Source organism: Hydractinia symbiolongicarpus, chromosome 4 (genome assembly GCF_029227915.1).
Source record: "Hydractinia symbiolongicarpus strain clone_291-10 chromosome 4, HSymV2.1, whole genome shotgun sequence".
Taxonomy (NCBI): Eukaryota; Metazoa; Cnidaria; class Hydrozoa; order Anthoathecata; family Hydractiniidae; genus Hydractinia; species Hydractinia symbiolongicarpus.
Window position 1 is genome coordinate 21,409,397 of NC_079878.1, and position 20,382 is coordinate 21,429,778.

The 20,382-nt window shown below is 34.6% G+C and overlaps 4 protein-coding genes across 5 annotated transcripts; 3 read left to right on the forward strand and 1 right to left on the reverse strand.

The window, feature by feature from the left end:
• The first annotated feature begins 223 nt into the window (after positions 1-223).
• Positions 224-3,277, forward strand: LOC130641816 (anaphase-promoting complex subunit 4-like). Its single transcript, XM_057448786.1, has one exon. The coding sequence runs from the start codon at positions 917-919 to the stop codon at positions 3,179-3,181; it is 2,265 nt and encodes a 754-aa protein (XP_057304769.1). The 5' UTR covers positions 224-916; the 3' UTR covers positions 3,182-3,277.
• Positions 3,278-3,480: 203 nt separating this feature from the next.
• Positions 3,481-9,133, forward strand: LOC130641819 (uncharacterized). Its single transcript, XM_057448791.1, has 9 exons — positions 3,481-4,273; positions 4,581-4,623; positions 5,149-5,224; positions 5,554-5,706; positions 6,191-6,231; positions 6,501-6,557; positions 7,730-7,787; positions 8,538-8,571; positions 8,965-9,133. Exons 1-9 carry the CDS (start codon positions 4,143-4,145, stop codon positions 9,008-9,010), a joined length of 639 nt encoding a protein of 212 aa, XP_057304774.1. The 5' UTR covers positions 3,481-4,142; the 3' UTR covers positions 9,011-9,133.
• Positions 9,134-9,221: 88 nt separating this feature from the next.
• LOC130642318 (kelch-like protein 28) lies at positions 9,222-12,275 on the reverse strand. The gene is made up of 4 exons (XM_057449407.1): positions 11,169-12,275; positions 11,006-11,071; positions 10,191-10,508; positions 9,222-9,835 (listed from the first exon to the last, which is right to left on the reverse strand). The coding sequence occupies exons 1-4, from the start codon at positions 12,073-12,075 to the stop codon at positions 9,222-9,224; spliced, it is 1,905 nt and encodes a 634-aa protein (XP_057305390.1). The 5' UTR covers positions 12,076-12,275.
• A 2,299-nt stretch (positions 12,276-14,574) lies between these two features.
• Positions 14,575-19,984, forward strand: LOC130641818 (uncharacterized). Of its 2 annotated transcripts, XM_057448790.1 has the most exons (3): positions 14,607-14,707; positions 18,545-18,637; positions 19,082-19,984. In XM_057448790.1, exon 3 carries the CDS (start codon positions 19,103-19,105, stop codon positions 19,781-19,783), a length of 681 nt encoding a protein of 226 aa, XP_057304773.1. In that variant the 5' UTR covers positions 14,607-14,707; positions 18,545-18,637; positions 19,082-19,102; the 3' UTR covers positions 19,784-19,984. The 2 variants fall into 2 exon arrangements, with proteins under 2 accessions (XP_057304772.1, XP_057304773.1); XM_057448789.1 differs by lacking the exon at positions 18,545-18,637 and having other exon boundaries at positions 14,575-14,707.
• The last annotated feature ends 398 nt before the right edge of the window (positions 19,985-20,382 follow it).

Consider the following 20,382-nt stretch of genomic DNA (forward strand, 5'->3'; position numbering starts at 1 on the left):
TAACTGTAACTTGTATTGCTCCGTGTAAACCATAAGTAAGTAAGTCATCTCACAATATTTCAAATACATCAAATACAAAATATAAATAAATTAGATATCCTAAGTTTTACAAACACAAAATTTATTTAACAGATTTATAACAAAGAGTTCGAATTAGAAATGTAAATTCGGTTCGCACAAAATTGCTTACTGGAGAGAAGAAAACCTGGAATTTGCAATTCTAATGTTTTCTTTGTTGAATAATTCACAAAGACGGCATTTCGATTTGCAAACTGTGATACACAATTTTGGGCTATTTCTAAAATATTGGTTAGTTGTTTGCCAAAGTTGTATTTTGATGTTAATTCTCCCTTGGGTGCAGTTGATCCTAAAAAATAGCAGGGGAAAATAATTAAGGCATAAACCTTGTCCTGACCTGTTAAATATTTAAATATTTGAAACTTTGTTTTTCGTGTTTAAAAGTCTAGCCAAAAATGTTTTAGTTTGCCAAGTGACCATATCTTGTTTTTTGAACTACAGCAAACAACAAATTATTGAAGGAATGTAGATTGGTTAATGCAATATTAAATTTCTTTCATGTTTTCCACGGAGGAAAAGTAAAAAAAGAAAAGTCAAAAAATTTTTGTAATAATGGTCAGAATTATGATAAACAAACTTTTAAATGCAGCTAGGCTTTAGTGACATAGATACCTGCATAAAATGTTATCTGCTTAATTGAGGCGCTATGCTTGTTGAAGTTTTTGAGCAAAGTATGTCTATATAATAGCTGGGGATGTTGTAAATAAAATAGCTAATCTACATTTAAATATGGTAAAATCAGTAGAGTCAAATACAGCAATGAAAGAAATAACACTAGGATTATTATTATAACAAATTCTGCATTTTTTTTACATGGGTTTAGGTGCTTTTCTTCATAATGACATGTAACAAGAATGCGTTTCGACAAGTATGTGATAAACCTTGTGCTAGCCGTATTGTTATGGCGGAATGGAGTCCTTTAAGAGACTTGATAGCTGTTATAACAAGCAATGGTGAAGTACGTCTGCATCGGTTGTATTGGCAAAAGGTATGGGTTATACCTTCAAAAGATTCCCATGCAACATGTTTGGCTTGGAAATATAACGGTAAAATTTTGGCAGTTGGTTACGAAAGTGGTTGTGTGTTGTTAATTGAGATTGAAAAGGCAACAGTCATTTATACCATTAACTGTGAATCTAAAATAACATCTCTACAGTGGAGTGTCCAAAAAAAGGATGGATTAAGCATGGTTTATAAGGACTGCAGTGATGAATTTCTTCCTGATATCGACAAAGAAGATTTAAAGAACAAGTTTCAAAAGTTTGAAATACTAACGTGTGATAAACAATATTCTGTTTTGAGTATTGGAAATGCAGATGGTGGTTTGCACTTGTATGTTAATGGAACATTTTTGTTGTTAAAATTAACATCTGAGAAATATCCGTTACCGTACAAAAGTATGTCTGTTGTCACGAGTAATTTATCTTTGGAAACTGGCAATGTCTCGATTATTTTGAAAGGTGTGCTTGATAGTTCGGACAACTCTGCAGAATATATTTATTTATATTGTTTTGAATCACAGCTTTTAGGTGTAAGAGGAGCAGAATTATTGAAGTTTTCAGTGATGTTCACAAAGGTTATGAATCTTATATATCTCTGTGAAAATCTGTTGAAACAAATGCGTGACGCATCTGAAGACATCCGAATGAAAATTAACTCTAAGCTGGAGAAATTGGACAATTTAGTGTCCCCTAATGGAAGCAATGTTGCTACCGAATTTACCATTGCATATGCAACTGGGATTGCTAGCCCTGAACTACAAACGTTTCTAACACAGCATTTAACAACGAAAGGGTTAAAACAAATTGCTCAAAGTGTTCAATCAGGTTATTCCAGTTTACATAACAACATAAAAGATGAATTGGAACTTTTGACTCAACACTTGTTGTTCCACTTAACAGAGCTCCAAGGTATGTCAAAATGGTTTGAGAAGTTTGGAATATTAGGATTGTCAGCAACTACCGTTCAGCAATGTCTCATTTACCTGACTCAGTTTATTATGAAAACACATGAGTTTTTGATGGTTATATCTGATGATATGAACAACTTTAAAATTTTCTTCAACTGGTTGGCAAACCTCGTCATTCAAGAAAGCAGTGAGAGTACACATGCTACTTATAAACAGCTATCAAACCAAGATTACGACATCATGTTGGATTTCCTGGAGCATCGATTGGTGAAAGTTGATGAGAGCATGGGTACTGGTTACGATTTGGAGAGAGTGAGCCAGTATTTCGAAAGTGGAAAGCTAGTGAAAAGTAGAAACTATGACAGCGACTGGTATAATTTTGTCCAAAATAGTGAGTCCCTCAAGAATAGTTCTCTGATTATAACACCTGATTATACTTTAACTTTAGCAGAATTGTTTTCATGCTTTAAAAATGAAATTAATGCTATATTTGAATCAGTCAACAACGCACTTTCCGAATCATTAAGTGTGTCTTTATCATGCAATTTATTCATGCAAGCTGATAATCATAATGAAAGCTGTTGCTCAAAGTTTTCATTTAAAGACAGGAAATCAAGTATGTTGCTTACTGTGTTACCATGTTCATGTGACACAGATAAAATGTTTCTTTTTGATATATCTAATGAAGGTAGAATTAATGTAGCTTCTTTGTTCGTTTCACTCACAAAAGAAAGTAGTTTTAACACATCCACTGAAATTGAAAGATACCAATATACCGTACGTGATGTTAAATTTTACAACGATGATATCATGACTTTATTGTTTGAAGAGGAAGATAAATCAGATGATCGTGTTGTTACCATATTTGGTCAGTTGCCGCTTCAAGATATTTTGACAGTACCATTCGCAGCAACCGTACCTAACATGATAAAAGGTATACTTGATGAAGGTGTGGATTCTACTACTGATATTTCAAGTATGTTTGCTGAACAACGTATAATGGAAGCTTTCCGTGGAAAGTCTATCATAGTGAACGGTTACTCGCGAGAAGTCTCATGCATTGTTTCACTAAGTGGCCGACGTGTTCGTGTATTCGACATGACAGCTGAGGATGATGATCTAGACGATTCAAAAATGGATGACGATTCAAAGTTGGCTTGCTCTAGCATTAATGAGAGTACTTCACATGATTGAGATAAATATTTCCATGGGTTGAAGAACTGTTTACTTTGTATGTTATCTGTTCTTCCATGATATAATTTCTTAAACATCTGTAAAGTTTATACAAAATCATTATGTCGACTTTCTTTTAAGGTTTAGTTTCAATTGTGTTATACATGTTGTTTCGTTTTATTTGCTGAGTTTGTTTGTTTCTGTTAACTTGACAATTTTCAGGAAGTAAATTTATTTCATATTATTGTAGAAAGTTTATCATTTCTTGAACATAATAGTTTGGTAGCCGATGTGTCAGGAGATCCTTCTCCCATTATCTGATCTCCCGAAACATTGCCTACTAAAGTATCATGTTTAAGAAATGATAAACTTTCTACAATAATATGAATATTGAACAGACAAATTATTTCACCTGCTCTTAAGTTCTGTTTGTGATTGCGATTCGTCTGAATTCTTTTGCTTATTTTTTTCATACAAACGTATTATTTGAGCAACTGTGTTGACATTAAAAGTGGTTTTAAGATTTCATAAGCACTTTCGTATTTCCTATATGTTACATTTTTAGTAGAATTTTACCAATCTGAACTGATTGGTTTATTCTGCTCACTGCAAAACATTCTGTTCTGTACTGCTATCGTCAGTATGGTGATGTAACTAGTCCTTGTTACGCTACACTTTTTTGCCCAATTTCTTATTCCACTTTAAAACTATATATCCCCTCAAATTTTCCGAATATGTTATAAGCATGTAAAGAATTGTTAAAACAGAAAAATTGGGGCAGTTTTAGACTACCAATCTTCTTCATTAAAACAATAAAAATACATGCAAAATATTTTTTCCTTGATGTTTTTTAGTATTGTTTCTTTTTTTTCTTTCTACGTGGCCGTTAGGATCGCCATAAATAGGGTATTTGGTTTTTAATATGTGGTAGGGTACTGAATAATGTATTTTTATATCTGCAAGCTTGACAAGCATACACAAAATGAGTTGTACTCTTGCTGATTTCAAACTACCTAAGCCAGATGTGAGGTTGGTAACAATGGGAAATACTGTGTACAAAGTGAAGTTGAGATATCGAAATGAACACGAACTAAGTGAAAAGAAAAAGTTTGAGTAAGTGACTTATTTTTGTCACAATAAATTTCTCAGAAACGTACACCCAGGGCGTTTTTATTTGGACAAGAGATTAGGTGATTTTTCAATATAAATCACATAGGTGTTTCACACAAGCTGAAAAGAGGACTCTTCTTAGGGTTTGTCTATAAGGGTTTGACCGAAATCAATCATTCAAGGTACGTCAAGAACCAACACAGACAGACTAAGTAGATCTAAATTCACTGGTAAACAAAAGAAAAGAATGTTAGTTCTCATGGCAATTCAATCATTTCAATAACACATGTTTCTCTTCTTTTTACCGTAGTAATGGCTTTTGGAAGCAAGCGAAAGTACAGTATGATATTGAGGTAGGAACACATGTTCTTTTTTCACAAGTTTTTAATTTGTTAAGAACTAAGAGCAGAGGCTGAGAAAACTTAAGCAACTAATAAACAACTGCCAACAAATGTTAAAACCTTATAGTGAAACAACAAGACATATTAAATCTTTTTTTAATGATATCAGAATATTAAAGTGTCAAGCTAGGTTCTTACGCTTGGTAACTTAGCCCTGAGCAACTGAGACTAAAGTAAAAAAATGTATTGTTTTTTGACAAAAACATGTGCGTATTTCAAGTCTTGTTGGTTTCTATTGCAGTTTGTATTTGAAATAAATAGATAAATAATATGGTAAGTACGATTTTACAACAGTGATTGAACTTACCCTGAGCCCGTTAAAGTGCTTACAACAACAACAAAAGCATCAACAAAATCGGTGACATCGCACTTCGACCATTACAAAGCATTTGTGAATCATGCTTGACCTGACCGTAAATATTATTATCCTTGTTGATTTCCTGCTATCACCATGTTGATTTTTTGTTGATTTTTCAGAGAGTGATAAAATATGTTTTACAGAACGAAAATAATATCGATCCAATACGAACAGACGACCTCGTTGTGTACCCTTGTATCCTTTCATTATTGTAGTGTCGAAGGTCTCTTTCTGATTCATGTGTTCAGTGCTGTGCCCGTTCTTTCTTTTTATATATCTTTTATTTTACTAGAGATTTAAGATATCCATATGAACAGCATAACTAGACAGTCACTGAGGGCGTAGGTCCGATTCTCAGGCTGAATGACACCACTAGACTGGATTTTTGTTTTGTTTTTCCCACAGAATTTAACTGATCCTCGTTAGACTTAAGAGAAATGTACAAGAGATATTTTTCCATCTACAAGCAGGAGACTGTCATTACTTTTGTCTCTATTTTTCTTGACACAACGTTTTGATACAAGATAAAAAAGAATGGGCCAATGCTTCGAAGTTGCAGTTCTCAAAATACAACGAACAACTGAGCACTTCACCGTGTTTGTTTCTTTTTTACATCGAACGCTTGGCTAAAGATAAAATTGACTTTGTGCTCTCAGATGAAGAGCAGAAGTTGCATTGTAAGTAAAAAGTTTAAAATTCTAGTTATAATGTAGGAATTAAGTCAGCTTAAAAATTTCAGTGAGAATTATTAGTCTAATTTTGGGTTTGTGTTAAGTTTGTGTTAAGTTTGTGTTACCTTATAAAGGGAATAAATCAGCGGAAAATTTGTCAGGGATTAAGTTGGTCGCAAAAAATCATTTATTTTGGAAAATCTTCACTGAGATTAGTGGCAAGGTAATTTGCTGCCGACGACGACGGAAATTTTCTCCGATGATTTTTTACCGTTCGTTTTAAATAGCACCTGAATTCTCTCTCATTGGTGCTTAGCCGATTAAAACAGTTAACTGAAAGAGAACGGAGCGTTGTAGCGAGAGTGCAGTGCAGAGCGATTAGTGGCACAATTAAATCGAGAATTATTTAGCCTGAGCTTGGGATTTCCATGTTAGTTTACTATGTATAAGCCAGTACAGTATTTTTGTTAGTCCAACTTGATTTTATTAGCAGAATTAACGAGCGTATCTCCTGAGCAGAAAGCACACAAGGTATGTAGTTTAGTTGTTGCGGATGCTAAATAGAACATGAGGAGGAGAGTGATTTCTTAGTTTATGAAATCCTAACCGGGTTTCTGCGAAAATTTGTTTTGCAAGTAACGAAAGCTGCGACAGTATGTCCTGAATTACGTTTTTAGGTATTATTGAGGAGGTAGTTTTGTTGTCTAGCGATTAGAAATAAAGACTTTTTTCGTGCATAGTTCCTTTGTGGACGAAGCAAAGTAGACTAAACGTTCTATTGACGTCATGTCTTTATTTAGAGAGTGTATTCACAGGGTGACATGAAGAGTAGAAAGAGGAAGATGTCGGACAGTTCTGTAAGTATCCATCGTTATGCTTCGTTTGTTTGTTGTTTTTTAGGAAATTTACATATGTTTTATGCCTTCAGGGAAGAAGTTCTCGCGAGTGAGAGGCCCAAATAAAACATTTCAGCGGAACATCTTTTCACCCAGGGTTGCCACCCCTCCTCAAAACTCCTCCATTATCCTTAATTTTGAAAAAGTAGATTTTCTATTGTAGGTTTTTCAACAACTTTCTTCTCAATTTTCTCCTTAATTTTCTTTTACAAAAATATAGTGGTCACATCCTTTTATTTTCAAAATACATGGAAATGCTACATGGTTATAGAAATGCTACATGGTTATAGAAATAATTTGTTCACTCGTAGCCTCGTTACCTTAGAATATTTTCAATTATTCTAGATTTTTTGGAAAATATGAAAATGTTCTTTTTTTTTTTTTCAAAGAAAAATACCGTCGTCTTCCTTAAAAAGCATGAAAATTCTAATCAAAAGTCTTCAAATCTTCTCAAATAAAGTGGCAACCCAGTCACGATTGAAAATTGTTGTGAAGAAAATACAAAACTAATTTGAGAAAAATTGCATTTTTTAATGATCAGCCAAAGAAAAATTATAAAATAAAAGTTAAGTTCCGCAAAAACTCCTTTATAAGAACAACCTGTAGTCTAAGTAAGAAACAAAATCTGCTTACGCAAAGTGATGCTTCACAAATAGCTCCATTACCAAGCTACCTGCCTGCAACATTATGTCATGTGTGGCAGCAGATCAAGGAAAATTAAATTAAGAGAAAAATCTATCAAATCGTTTAATTAAAACACACGTTCGACACGAAATATGACGGAACGACAGTTGTTCGAAAAAGGACGGAATAACGGTCGTTATGTGTTAACGTCAAATTAGTTGCAGACTATCAAATGTTTGATCTCAATGTCGTAATTACCAAAATTTTTTTGAACTAAGAATTAAGGCTGGATCTTCAGTGAGGTTTAAGAAATTTAAATTTATTTCTAAATTTTCCAATGGCGTCATTAAATTCTCCATCTGCAATCAGTTTGTATTAAGACTCTACCATTATGCCAAGCATTACTAGTTCCGGTTTTATGGGCCGCGAGTGCTTTATGCCCCTCCGCCCCTCCTTTATCGGCTTCTCTCAAATGTTTGTAGCAACCCTTAAATTTGTTTATTTTGCAGAACGATTCAGATTCCTTCATGGAACATGGTAGCTCGAGTAATGACGAAAAAGCAAGAGGTAAGATGGTGTTTTTTTTCGTTTCTTGGAAAGTACCAAGCAGTAGAATAATGCTAGCTACACTGGTTTTGTTTTGATGCTTTATAACATTTTTAGACATACATAAATAATCAGCACATTAATTACGAAGTCATTATTTTGTGTTATTTGTTTTGTGGATTCCCACTCCTTGAAACCTCCTTAAACTTCTTAAAAAAATTATCCTTAGCCTTATTCGGTCCGGGGTTTTCCGAACATATTATGACCGGCCCCTTTAATAACTTTTCATAGGCTTGTTCAAAAGTTCTTGAATCAAACTATGCACATCTATAGTACGTCACAAAATGTGCTGACGCAAGCAATAAATGTTTGCTTGCGTCAGCACATTTTCTATGACGTCATCAAAAACCTAAAATTTGTTCAAACTATCTGCCTAAAATTCAATTACTTAAGTTGTAGAGCAAATTTTAACATTCTATTTAAAATCTACCCCCTCCCCCTCCCGGCGCGCAACCGAATAGGGTTAATTCTCCTGAGTAAAAAAATCTTCAAATGTTTTTTTTACGTCTGCGAAATCTTCTAAATCCACAAAAGTGAGCAGTAAGGGCTAAACACTAAGCATACTATTAAAAACATGTTTTAAACATAAAAAAGTATTTAAGCAAATGTCGTGCAATTTTATTTTGAAAAAAGAAATCCTGGGTTTTCAGTTTTGTTTTCATTTTAAGAGTGTACAAACCGTATTTTGAATTTTTTTGTTTGTTTGTTTAGCTGATCAAAAAGGTTACGTCATGAGTTTTTTTGAGTAAGTTTTGTTTTGTCATGAGTTTTCTCGAGTAAGTTTTGCTCTGTCATTTCCAGTAATTTCTGTTTCTGAAGTTGAACTACTTTATGCATCACTAACATACTGATTGTGTATTGAGGAAGTACTACTTTGTTCATCACTAGCATACTGCCTGTAAGTGAGCGGGAATCGATCCGCGGTCCCCAGAACTGGGAGCCGCAGACGAACCCACTACACTACGTGCGATCATATGTTGTGATACATTCATATAGTTGTACTTCAATATGATCATATTTGCTCGTCATTTTGCTGTGAGGAAATTTACATTTATTAGCTTCAATTAACCCTTCTAAATTACTCGATGAGAACTTTGCGAAACTAAACTGAAAAAGTTTTTTTTTTTCTTTTTTATAGTTTATTATTGACGCCAATGAAGAGACTAGGGCGGATATGGCGTTAGTATTAGAGTATTAGAAATGACCGAAAATGAAAGAATTAATTTGAATTATTTATAAAGACTTGTTATAATGTACATTGAATTGTTGTAAATAGTTATTGGATAAATTGAGTTTAAAATAACTAATTATTCGTCCTGTTAATTGAATGTCAATTTCGATTTCGGTAGCCGGTGAAACTGCCATCGATTGAATTCAACAATTTAACTATTTTTCTCAGAAAGCTATTGCAGCACCATACGCCCTTGGTTCATTCATTGGCTTACCACATGTTATAGAATAGTCAATAGACTTCAAGTTAACCTTCTTTACACTGTTATGGTAACAATGACTTGCCCCTATTCCACCAATGATATATAGCCAATGATCCTCTTGTTCGTTATTAGCCAATAAAACGCTAGCGCCAGTTCTCGGGTCTAGAGTGTGTTTTATAATCAACCACATGTTCAGTGCTTTGTTGTATTTTTCAATACAATCTAAAATTCCACCACTGTTGTGGCCTCCAACGACGAATATTTTCTCTCCGCATACTATAACACCGTGATCCATGCGAGATTTATTCAAATCTGCTAAATCCTGCCATTTGTTTGTCAGTGGATCATATATCTCGCAATGCGCAACATCACCAATGCTGCAATAGCCACCGATGGCATAGATTTTGTTGTTTAATACGCCGCCACCGAAATGACTTCTGGGAAATTTCATCTGTTGAACGGCCGACCACTCATCCTTCACTGGATCGTATCGTTCAACACATTTTAAAGATGAACCACCACAAGAACCGCCAATGGCGTACAACCACCCATCTAACACCACAGCAGATAGCGCCCCTAAAATGTAAAAGTCGTTTTTAATATCTTTTCTTTAAATGAACTTTTTCAGCAAATGCATTTTTGTATTCAGTTTTAAAACTTTCTAAAAACTTGAAAAATTATAAGGCCATAAAAAAAATTAAGATTAATGGCACCTTGTCCTCAGAGCTCTTCTAGGTCTATATTCTTACGAAACAGCTCTATTTATAGGCGTATCAAGTTCTGTGGACGTTGGATTAAGAAAAGGTTTTTTGATATTAAAAGGCAAATGCTTGTAAGTATTTTCACCAAAACAAAACGACATACTTTAAGATCATTAAAACTCAGTACTTATGAAACCTTTTATTCAACTACTCCAAGAATATTTTTTTACCTTTGCAAGTTGTTAACGATGCCACGGATGACCATTTGTCCTGCGCTTGTTCATATTGTTCAACGCACATTAAGTCATGACCGCCACTGCCAATGCCACCTATGCAAAATATGGAACCGTTTAGAAGAACAACTGCTGGATATTTTCTTGACATATTCAGTGGTGCACATTCATGCCATGCTTTCGTCGTCAACTCGAGCATTTCAACTGTATCCAGTGAACCAGTTCGATCTAAAGGTGATGTTGTAAAACCAAGGTTAATTTTATCATATCTATTTTTAATTCCCGTGACAAACAGAAAATAACCAAAAGATTTTAGTTATAATTATGGCTGACTAACACAAAAAATTTATTTACTGTACTGCAGCAAAAATACACTAGCGTCTAAAGATTAGGCCATGACGAAGATTAAGGACAAAGCTTTGGCCAATGCAACCTTGCTTTTTGGGTCTGTAGCATTTTTAATATTAGGATGTTTCTTCAAAAACAGAAACTGAATACTCCAAGATCGATTTCAATAGGATATAACGAGGCTGGTGCCAATTTTTATAGGGAAGTTTAAAGGTCACCCCCAGCTTCGTAAATATGTCCGTGAGTGCCCGCCTATTCGTTTTTCAAAGGACGCTATTAAACAATCGCCTTTTGCTTGTTCAAACGATGCTATGACACTGTCTCCATCTCCATATATTATTGCCGTCATATTTTAACAATAAAATTTGATTTTAAGTGACGTGTAAGTAAATGTTCAAATGAAATAGGAGTTACTGCGAGTTTTTTGAGACTAAAAGGATATAAGAAAATCGTGCAAAACTTACAAGAAAATTCGTATGGAATCTGTAATGATACGTTGTGACAACCTTTTCCCCAAGGCTTTTCTACGCCTATGATATTCTGACGAGACGGACAATATTATAAGCGTAGAAAATCCCTGGGGACGAGGTTGGTTGTCGTAGACATTTTTATAAAAATGCAACATACTTTCTCCACCTATTACATATATAGCACTTGAAAAGCTGGCCCTGGGTGCACAGCACACGTGGTTTGTTACTGATCTTCTTTCTGGCACTAGATGATAATCCAGTGCGTTGTATAGATATTCTCGGCAACCTGAATCGGTTATAATCAACTCCTCCTTTGTAACATTATCAATCAAGAATTTTCTGGTTAGCATGGGAAATCGTATATGGGATAGTAAGTCTTTTAGGAATTCTTTTCTCGTTTTCGGATCGTGTTTTACCCACTTCAACACGGCCTCGTACACCTCTCCCTCGCAGAGGACATTTAAGTTATTGTGTGATATCAAGCCTACTAAATGATCAAATGATAACTGCTGAAAGTCGGGAGAAGTCATAATGACACGAAAGTTTCGCAACCTGTAATCTTCTGCTATTTTTCTCAATTCATCACATCCATATTTGTCTGCTAAATAAGCTACACCATAACTGTTACTAGTATCGATATTGTTACGAAGAAAAACGAAACATTCTTTTTGTATCGGGTAAATTCCGAGCATGTGAGCTGCCGCAAGTATTGCTTCGACATCGCAGGGGGAGAGGGTGATCTCTCCGGTATAACAATATTGTATAATCTTTCTCAATACATTCACATCAATGCTTTCTAGGAACACTTCGCTGCTTTGATTTTCTTTCATGTCTGATGTAAACATAGCCTTAAAGAAGGAACTTTTAGCAGCTAATACAACCCTATGAGCAGGAAACCTTTCTTCGTCGTCATATCCTTTTAATGTCACATCGCATAAAAGTTCTTCTTTTTGAAATTTGTGTAAAACATTATGAGTATCTTCATAAAACGTTTCCTTCTCCATCTTCATCAGGAAAGGAGCATTCACCAAAAATTTCGGTGAGTTCAACCATACCTTACCCATGCGACATGTGCGCGTTAAACAGAAGTGTTTACCGCCTCCCTCGTCCCGAGACTTTTCTTTTATTAAGCCGGATTTTTACCGTACAAGCCTGGAGAGGAATTCGACTTTTTCTGATGCATTCGAACGTCTCATTTTAGGCATGTTTTTGCATTATGCTGAATAAGAAAATAAATAAGACTATGTATTCGAACTCAGTGGGTCTACAGGTGTCTCTTTTCGAATGTTACGGTTTATCACCATAGCAATATGCTGAATATGCGATTTATTTAAGTAATTTCATTGTACTAGTCGGAAGCCTGTAAAAAAATCGCAGAAATATATAGAGGAATATATAGAATAGGTACAGAATAGGAATATATGGAGCGCAATAATTGTTCATCCAATTATTGCGCTCTATATATTCCGAGCATCGCTATTATTATCTAGCGATTCTGTTTTAAACATACAAAATACGAAACGAAAGAAACTGACTTCCAAAATAATAAGAAACTTTTACGTAATTTTTAAGTAAGAAACCTTTTTCACGCATTCGAATGACATTCAGGTTAATATTTAGAAATTTTTAAGTAAGAAACCTTTTTCACGCATTCGAATGGCATTCAGGTTAATATTGCCTGGTATAACAAGAAATTGGGCGAATATCGAGTAGGTTATCTGAAGACATTTCTAAAAAATAATAATTTAAAAGGAACATTTTAGATGATATAAAAGGCGAGTAAAGCATTATTTCATCTTTTCTTGATTTACATGTTGATGAAAGTCTCTTTGTTGCGTCAAGATCATGATTTTGATTAAAAATCGTTAGCCCGTGGAAAAATCCACGGGTTCGCCCGTCTTTGTTATACCGCATATTGCGTGCGTCTCACTACTTGTACAGCTAAGCTACCATTTTGCGTGGCAGGCAGGCGGACGGACAAACGTATACGGGTATTATAATATAGATATCTCTCTTAAGAAACTTGCTAAGAAACCTTTGGTGAAATGACCTCAGAAATTAAGAAAATTTGTACTAGTTATTCATTTTGGTTGCTTATAAAATACAAAATGTGCATGTAAAAAACTGGTTGTTAGCTCTCCCGTCGCACGTGCTTCGAGTATTTCGTGCTTTCTTCGATCACAAGGTAGTGGTTTACTACGATGGTCATTAGATGCACATGTCTTGTTTCTCTTACTTGAAAACACCTCTGAGAGGAGGAGGCTAGTATAAGAGGTTTTCTAATATTCCTAAGATAAGGTTTAAGAGGGAAAATGACATTCCATTTCTTAAATTAAATAAAACTCTTTTTCTTTTGCTTTCATTCTATATAAATTTTTTTACTCAACATCGATGTCTGAGTCAATTTACGAATCCACGTTAATTTTCAGTTCTTCTGGCGCAAAGTTTGGGGCGCCCACGTTATCAGTGATCGAAAAGGATTGCCAAGGTTAATTTCCTCTAGAATTTCTAGGTGCTCCTTGAGTTTCGCTGTACCCTGCTCGTATGGTTGGCCGAGCTTAAAGCAGTGGATTTTATCATATATGTGCCATCATCCGGTAGTGTCAGTGCACAGTATTTAAAGCAATCTACAATAAATTGCTTTGATAGACTTTCCCAAAATAATAAAATCCATCAAGAAATGGGACTTGTTGACCTGTGTCTGCATATTGGCAACCAAGAACGCCAAGTTATGAGAATTATGCAGAATGAAAAAAATTAAAGAGCGTTTCTCATAGTAGAATTAAGAATTGAAAAAGACTTTATTTTATTGGGCCAACAATTCTGTAATTTATCGTATTGTAGGCAGAATAGCTCTTTCACTTAAGTTAAATTATATTTTTATTATATTTCTAATATAAGACGGTTCTACTACTAATTTGGCCTAATCTTGATAGGGGTCTAAAATTGAAAAGACCTAGTATTTGAGGGGTTGTTTTATTAGACAGATCATTATGAGGGGGTTACATTTAGAAGTGGGGTAAGCTTTTTTTTCTCTTTTGATATAAGGGACGGCGTCCCCTAATAAAAGAGAGACAAGAGCCCGGAGTCCAGGTTGGGGTGTCTTATTAGTAGAAATACGGTACGCGCTTTGTTAATTTTATCCACTATTGTGGAGGTTGAAACATTATGTTATAACGACTCGTCTCGTCGTCCCATGAAAATGATACATGATCCTGGAAAAGAGATTGTCAGCACGATTCTGACTCATCATTTATATGACGTAAAACATGCCAAGTAATACGATAAATTAAAAAATAATCTCCAATATTTAAGGCATGGTTTACCTTTTATGAATTTTACCAACAGAAAAGAAAAAGAATTTAAATTAAAAAAAAAATATTTTATGCATATTAAACCCTTTATCTTCAGTGACCAAGAATTGTTACCTGATTGTCACAGCCGATAGGGCGTACCTTAGATCAAAAACGTGGTTGCATTTTGTACAGTGTGAACACATGTTTAACATTGAATGGACATGTTTATGTTTATGTAACATGAGATAATTGATTGATGTATATCTATTTGTTAATTAAATAATGAAAATTAAAAACAATTTTTTTTCATTTACGCACACAGAAGATTTTTTAACATACAGTGAATAACTTCGAAACTGTATCAGCTGGATTGATTCCCAAGGCTAATATATATAAAAAGGTAAATTCTCACATAAATATTCAGTTATACTCGTTTTTTTCTTTTCTTTTCTTTTTTTTTTTTTGTTTCTTTTTTTTAACATCGCACCTAGGATTCTATTTAGCACTAAGAATTAAAATCCGTCTCAAAAAAGTCACCAGGTTTTCTTTCTCGTTTTTTTAAGTATTAGTAAATTCAAGTGTTGTAAAGCTTGTTGAAATTTTACCATAGATAATGATAATTAGAACCCTGGAAATGAGGCTGAAGCTTTTTCCAAAACTCGTCTCCAAGTTTTTTGCATGATGTTAGGGCCGCTATCACTTATTGACCTCAATTCCTCAATTCCAAAAAAACATAAGCCCTGGAAACGAGGTTGAGCTAATTAATTTAACTTTTAGTTGTGTAGTGAGTTGCCAATATTTTTGTAATAGCACAATTTTTGACTTTCATATTTCAATTTTTCTCTTTGTCTGAGCGGAAATTTTATGCTTTTCTTCTGTGACCCTTGTCTCTACAACCTGTTTTGAAGTTCTCAGGAATATCCTGTTGACGGTTAACTTAACCTTGTGGAGACCTGTGGCAGCTGTATAGTCGGGCAATTGTGGTAGGTGAAGGATTCTATGATTTTAGCCTCCTGGGATTAGATAAAAACGCATTCTCTGCACAAGTTCGTCCCATATCAAATATGATCGACGAAAACGATTTTTGGAGGTATGGTACCGCTGCGTCTTTAGGCTACGACCCTTTAAGGTTTAAAGTCAATTCCCGCTTTTGGACATCCCTTTGAATGTCTAACAGCCATTTCAAGGTAAGAAACAGAAATCATGCGATATTGACGGCGAGGCTATTTGAAGATTTATGGTAGATGGTAAAATATCGTATATTTTCTTGGGAAATTTTGAAGCTCATTTTCCTTAAACGGGTCACTCCTGAAGTGTAGAAGTTGTGATAAAAGTGCTGGAACCTAGAGAGTTTACAGTGAAAAAACGAAAATACAATGCGACCTAAAATATACATATGCTACTTATGCGAAAAACAGTGGTGTTGGTTGTGCTGAGTTGTTAATGAGGAAAAGAATGGTTTTTGGGTAAACTGTGCATGTAACCAAATTACAATTTCATCAATTTTTTAAGCTGGCGAATATTGTGAAGGTGTGGCAAAAAAAAAACAGTAGCTCTGGACTTATTTTTTAGCTAAGTTGTTTACTTTAAAAAGGCTAAAAAATTTTCACTAAATAAACAAACAATGTGTTATTTTTGGCAAAATTTCAAACCCTAGAAACGGTGTAATTTATCACTGTTAACCGTGGTTTACTTTATGAGTAACAGCGTTTCAAAAAAAAAAATTATTGACCATGTTTTCTCTGACGCAGCTTCTATTTGTTTTTATAATACGATTTTCTATCGTTGCTAGGTTTTTTCTGAACCGCACCATTAAAATTAAACTTCCGAACACAAAATGTGATCAAGCTACATAATTTAGTCAGGTGTGAACTAAAAACATCATTTTTTCCTTTTTGATATTTTTAATGCAAAAGCTCAAAAAATAGGATAATAGCGAAAGCAGGGAAGAGAGACAGGTATCCTTTTCATACTCAAAAATGCTATATTTGACATGTAACTATACCTGCATTTACTTTATTATTCCCCATCTATACTATTCCTGCCAGTAAACCTGTCTATTTGGTATGGTTTGAAAATGGGTTCAATAATCCAGCATGCGGAATTGTTGTAACTTTCAACGAGATTGTACCCTATTAACATTCTCCAATAATTCTGCAGCATAGAAATATAAGTAGCATTTTAAAACAGTTATAAATGCATACATGTTAGAAAAAAGTTGCGTTCTTCATTGCACGGAATATAAAAAAGGCAAGAGATCCTAGGAACGAGGTTGATGTATTGTGTACAAATCGTAGCCAAATAACGGTCAAACATAAAGGCCTAACCATCATTTTCTTCCCCAGGAGCTCTGGGGCCAAGAATGCCTAATCATATGACAAGGCTTCTTTACCTACACTCCTTCTAAAAGTGTATGACTAGGTTTTCAATTTGCCGGTCCTTGTGTTTGTTTTAAATTATGGTATATCATCAACCTCGTCCCTAGGACTTTTCTACGGCTGTGATATTCTTATGGTGCGGCTCCGTAATAAGACCATTCCGTTAGAGTATCATAGCCGTAGAATATCCCTGGGGACGAGGTTGGGTGTATCATCAACCTCTCGATATATCACAAGATTTCACACACGTAATAATTAGTAGTTTAGCGGATAGTTTAAAGTTTGATAAGGGTGATCAGCGTGTTGTATAGCATTGAAAAACAATGTAGAAACACTTTTTACAATGAGCATGGTTGTATTGAATTATGTGTAATAATCTTTATAATATTGTAGGGTAATTTATTAGGTCCTTAATACAATTGGCTTTAGGACACAAGAATTGGAGCTATGCAATCTTGCAGTGAGATTAAAAATGGCTGCCAATTCTAGGGTGCTATAACCGTAAGCATAAAAAGCGCAAAAAGCAATTGTTATAAACAAATTCTTTCACATCGCAAATTATGCATAATGTTCTTAAGGATGTACTGCATGAAACAAAATTTAATTAATCGCTATGGCAAGACATGAAAATGATTGTGTTGTGTAAGAGAATCCTTGCAATAATTAGACGCAAAAAATTGTCAAAGCAAATCCCTAAAATTCAAATCCACCTCACACCAAACCCTAAATTACGTCCAACCAATGTACACAAAGTCAGCGTGGTCACGTGATACTCTCTTAAATAATACAAGAATTAATTATATTTGTTCGGGTGAGTGAGGTCATTCGAGCTCAAAACAAAGGCCTTTCAGATATTGATCACATAAGCAAAGAACAATAGAATTAACCAATCAACAAGCGCGGGCAGTATTCTGACCGCAGAAAAACTGTTTGAGACCAAGCGTAATTTCCCCCACCTTAACTATTTCGATTCCCTAGTGGTAAAAAAAAAATATGTTAGGTCTCCTGGCTATTGCAATATGCTCAGCTCTCAGATGCGGGCCATCGTATATGTCGTATATATTTCCTCCTTTGCTACTTCTTGCGCCTTTCGGCACAAACTTGGCAGCCATTATGTACAGAATAGCGGTATCGAAATAAAAGATGCATAAAAAGGAGTGCAGTTTTTAAAATATTCTGAAATTTCCTTCGTGCTGGGTTAATTAGTACGTAAGACATTTCTTCCAACACCAATTACAACAAATAAATAACAACACACTTCCCGTAAAATGATCCTTTATAAACAAGTCTATTATGTTAAATTTTCAGTATGTCAAAAAAAAAGGCGCGTGGGCAAAAAATAATATGGTGTGGGCGCGTTGAGGGCTGTGTATGAACTATTTTTTCTTCTTTTTTTTCTCCATTTTCAGCCCTATTCGGTTCGGGTATTTCGAAAATATCATGATCAGGGTTATAGTACGTCATTAAAAGGAACAAAATGGCAGTAATAAATTTTTGCTTAATGCTTTTGTGACGTCATCGGAAGTTGAAATTTGTCTATTATACCACTACCTGTTAAAATTACGTTCTATAGCAAAATTTTTGCATTCTGTGTAAAGTTTCTGACAGCCAAATATTTAACATTTCTGGTGTTTACTTGGCATAAATGAATAAAGGCCAAAAATTGCCTGAAATCCGTTTTTACCAGATTTTCATGCAAAATCCGAAAAAATCAGGTATTCGGATTAATCACGTGTCCAAAATTTTTTAGAAAGATTTTCCTTGACGAAACAAAGTTGTCCTGAAGCTCAAGTCCTAAGAATAGTCCCAAAGAAAGTTATTATAATTTCCGGATTATAAGATTTCATTGATATTTTTAGGTATTTTCGAATAATAGCCAATATCTAAAAATCTGGAATGTGGAACCTACATATTTGGCATACAGGCGCCTAATAGATAAATACTAAAGTTCAGTAAGTATAATAACCATGCAGCATGCCAAAAAGGGTTATTAAAAAAACAGGGGAGGGAGGGGGGGGGGGCAGAATTTTCAATATAGTTTTGACTAAGCGAGACCTAAGCGTGCTATTTGGTTGTTTAAGATTTCGGAGGTATTTGGTATGCTGCATGGTTCATAACTCATACAAACAGCCTTCTTGGTGATTGGAGTTGTTTTCACAACCTCGTTTCCAAAACATTTAACTTTATGCTTAACTTTCACGGAGGCTATTTGGTGGAAAATGTCTGTATGTAAGAAGCCCTAGGTTAAAAAAAAACCCGAGTTGTACTTTGCCGTATTTGTTTTAAACACTTTGAGAAACAAAAATATGTTTTTATGTTTAGACTTACAGACTTACATATCCGAGCTGTCAGCCCGTCGCAATTAAAATAGATTTTATTTTCTCCTGTTACTTTAGATTTGTTATGTTTTGGCCAGCATGACGGAAACCGGATGTGGAGAACTAAGATATATTCGTCGCCCCACCAGCATAAAATTTTCAGATTACAGAATGAATCTTCCTGCATGCATGAATAGTATTAATTCGAAAGATTGTGCCACAGACGCACGAAGTTTACCCAAATTCCGTAAGCGCCGTTCATGTGATCAGTATTTTGTAACACCCGATACGTCAACTCGACATTCAATTGATTCTGTTAAGTGTGAACCAAACTTTATTAATCCAAAAGATGTTTCAGCATCCAGAGAAGTAATAACTCAATCATACGCTAGAAGATCAAGAAGTATGACCCAAAATTCAATACATTTACCGTCGCTTACTATACAAAGTTTAACAGGGGACGGAACACGCTACACGAGCTTCACCGATAAAAATAGACCAATCCAATATGGTAGAACTCGCTCGAAAACAATATCGCACGCACCGACTTTACCAAAAATAAACTCCCAAAAAACATTTCTAGCCACAAAGTACTTACAAAAATGGAATAGTATGCACATGAATAAACAAGACAAAATAGCTGAAGAATCAAGTTTATTAGAAGACACGGGTCTATCAAGTCTTGTGCTAAATGTCACGTCGAGTCCCGAATTTGAACAGGTTTTATCCGAGATACAAAAAGACGTCCGAGATATTTCTCGTCAATCGTGGATGTTATAACTATTCTGTTTTTTCAGGTATAATATTGTTATCCGGAGTGACACGGAACTTATTTGACAAAACTTTTTGAAAGCCTCGTGTTGTGCTATTAATTTTAAAAACGATAATATTATTAAAAACTAATTATTGCAAAACCGAAATCATTGTTAACCGAAATTGTTTTAAAAACGAAATAACAAAAGAACATTATTGATAACGAAATTAAGTTCAAAATTAAATTCAAATTTTCAATAAAAAGCCCTTCTTCACAGAAGTTTTGATGTTCTTCACCCTGTCCAATCCGAAAAACCCGGAAAATCGGACTTTTTTATTTTGTATAAGGATCTCTCTAGATAAAATCAAGGTATTGTTGTAACACCTACATCTTTTGTTTTCATCGCGTTGGGGCAGGCAAGCTGAACCTCTGTTCTCAGTGACGAAGCCTACAAAAAATGCTAGAATATATATGCTATCTCACCATCAAATTTTAAGGCTCTCAAGTCTTGTTGTAGCAAAATTATATGAAGTTCTCAAACATACCAAATCGAAACCGATTTCGAAATTCACAAATTATAACATAAGACGCGGTTCAAGGGTCCAGAATTTATTACTAGTGCCCA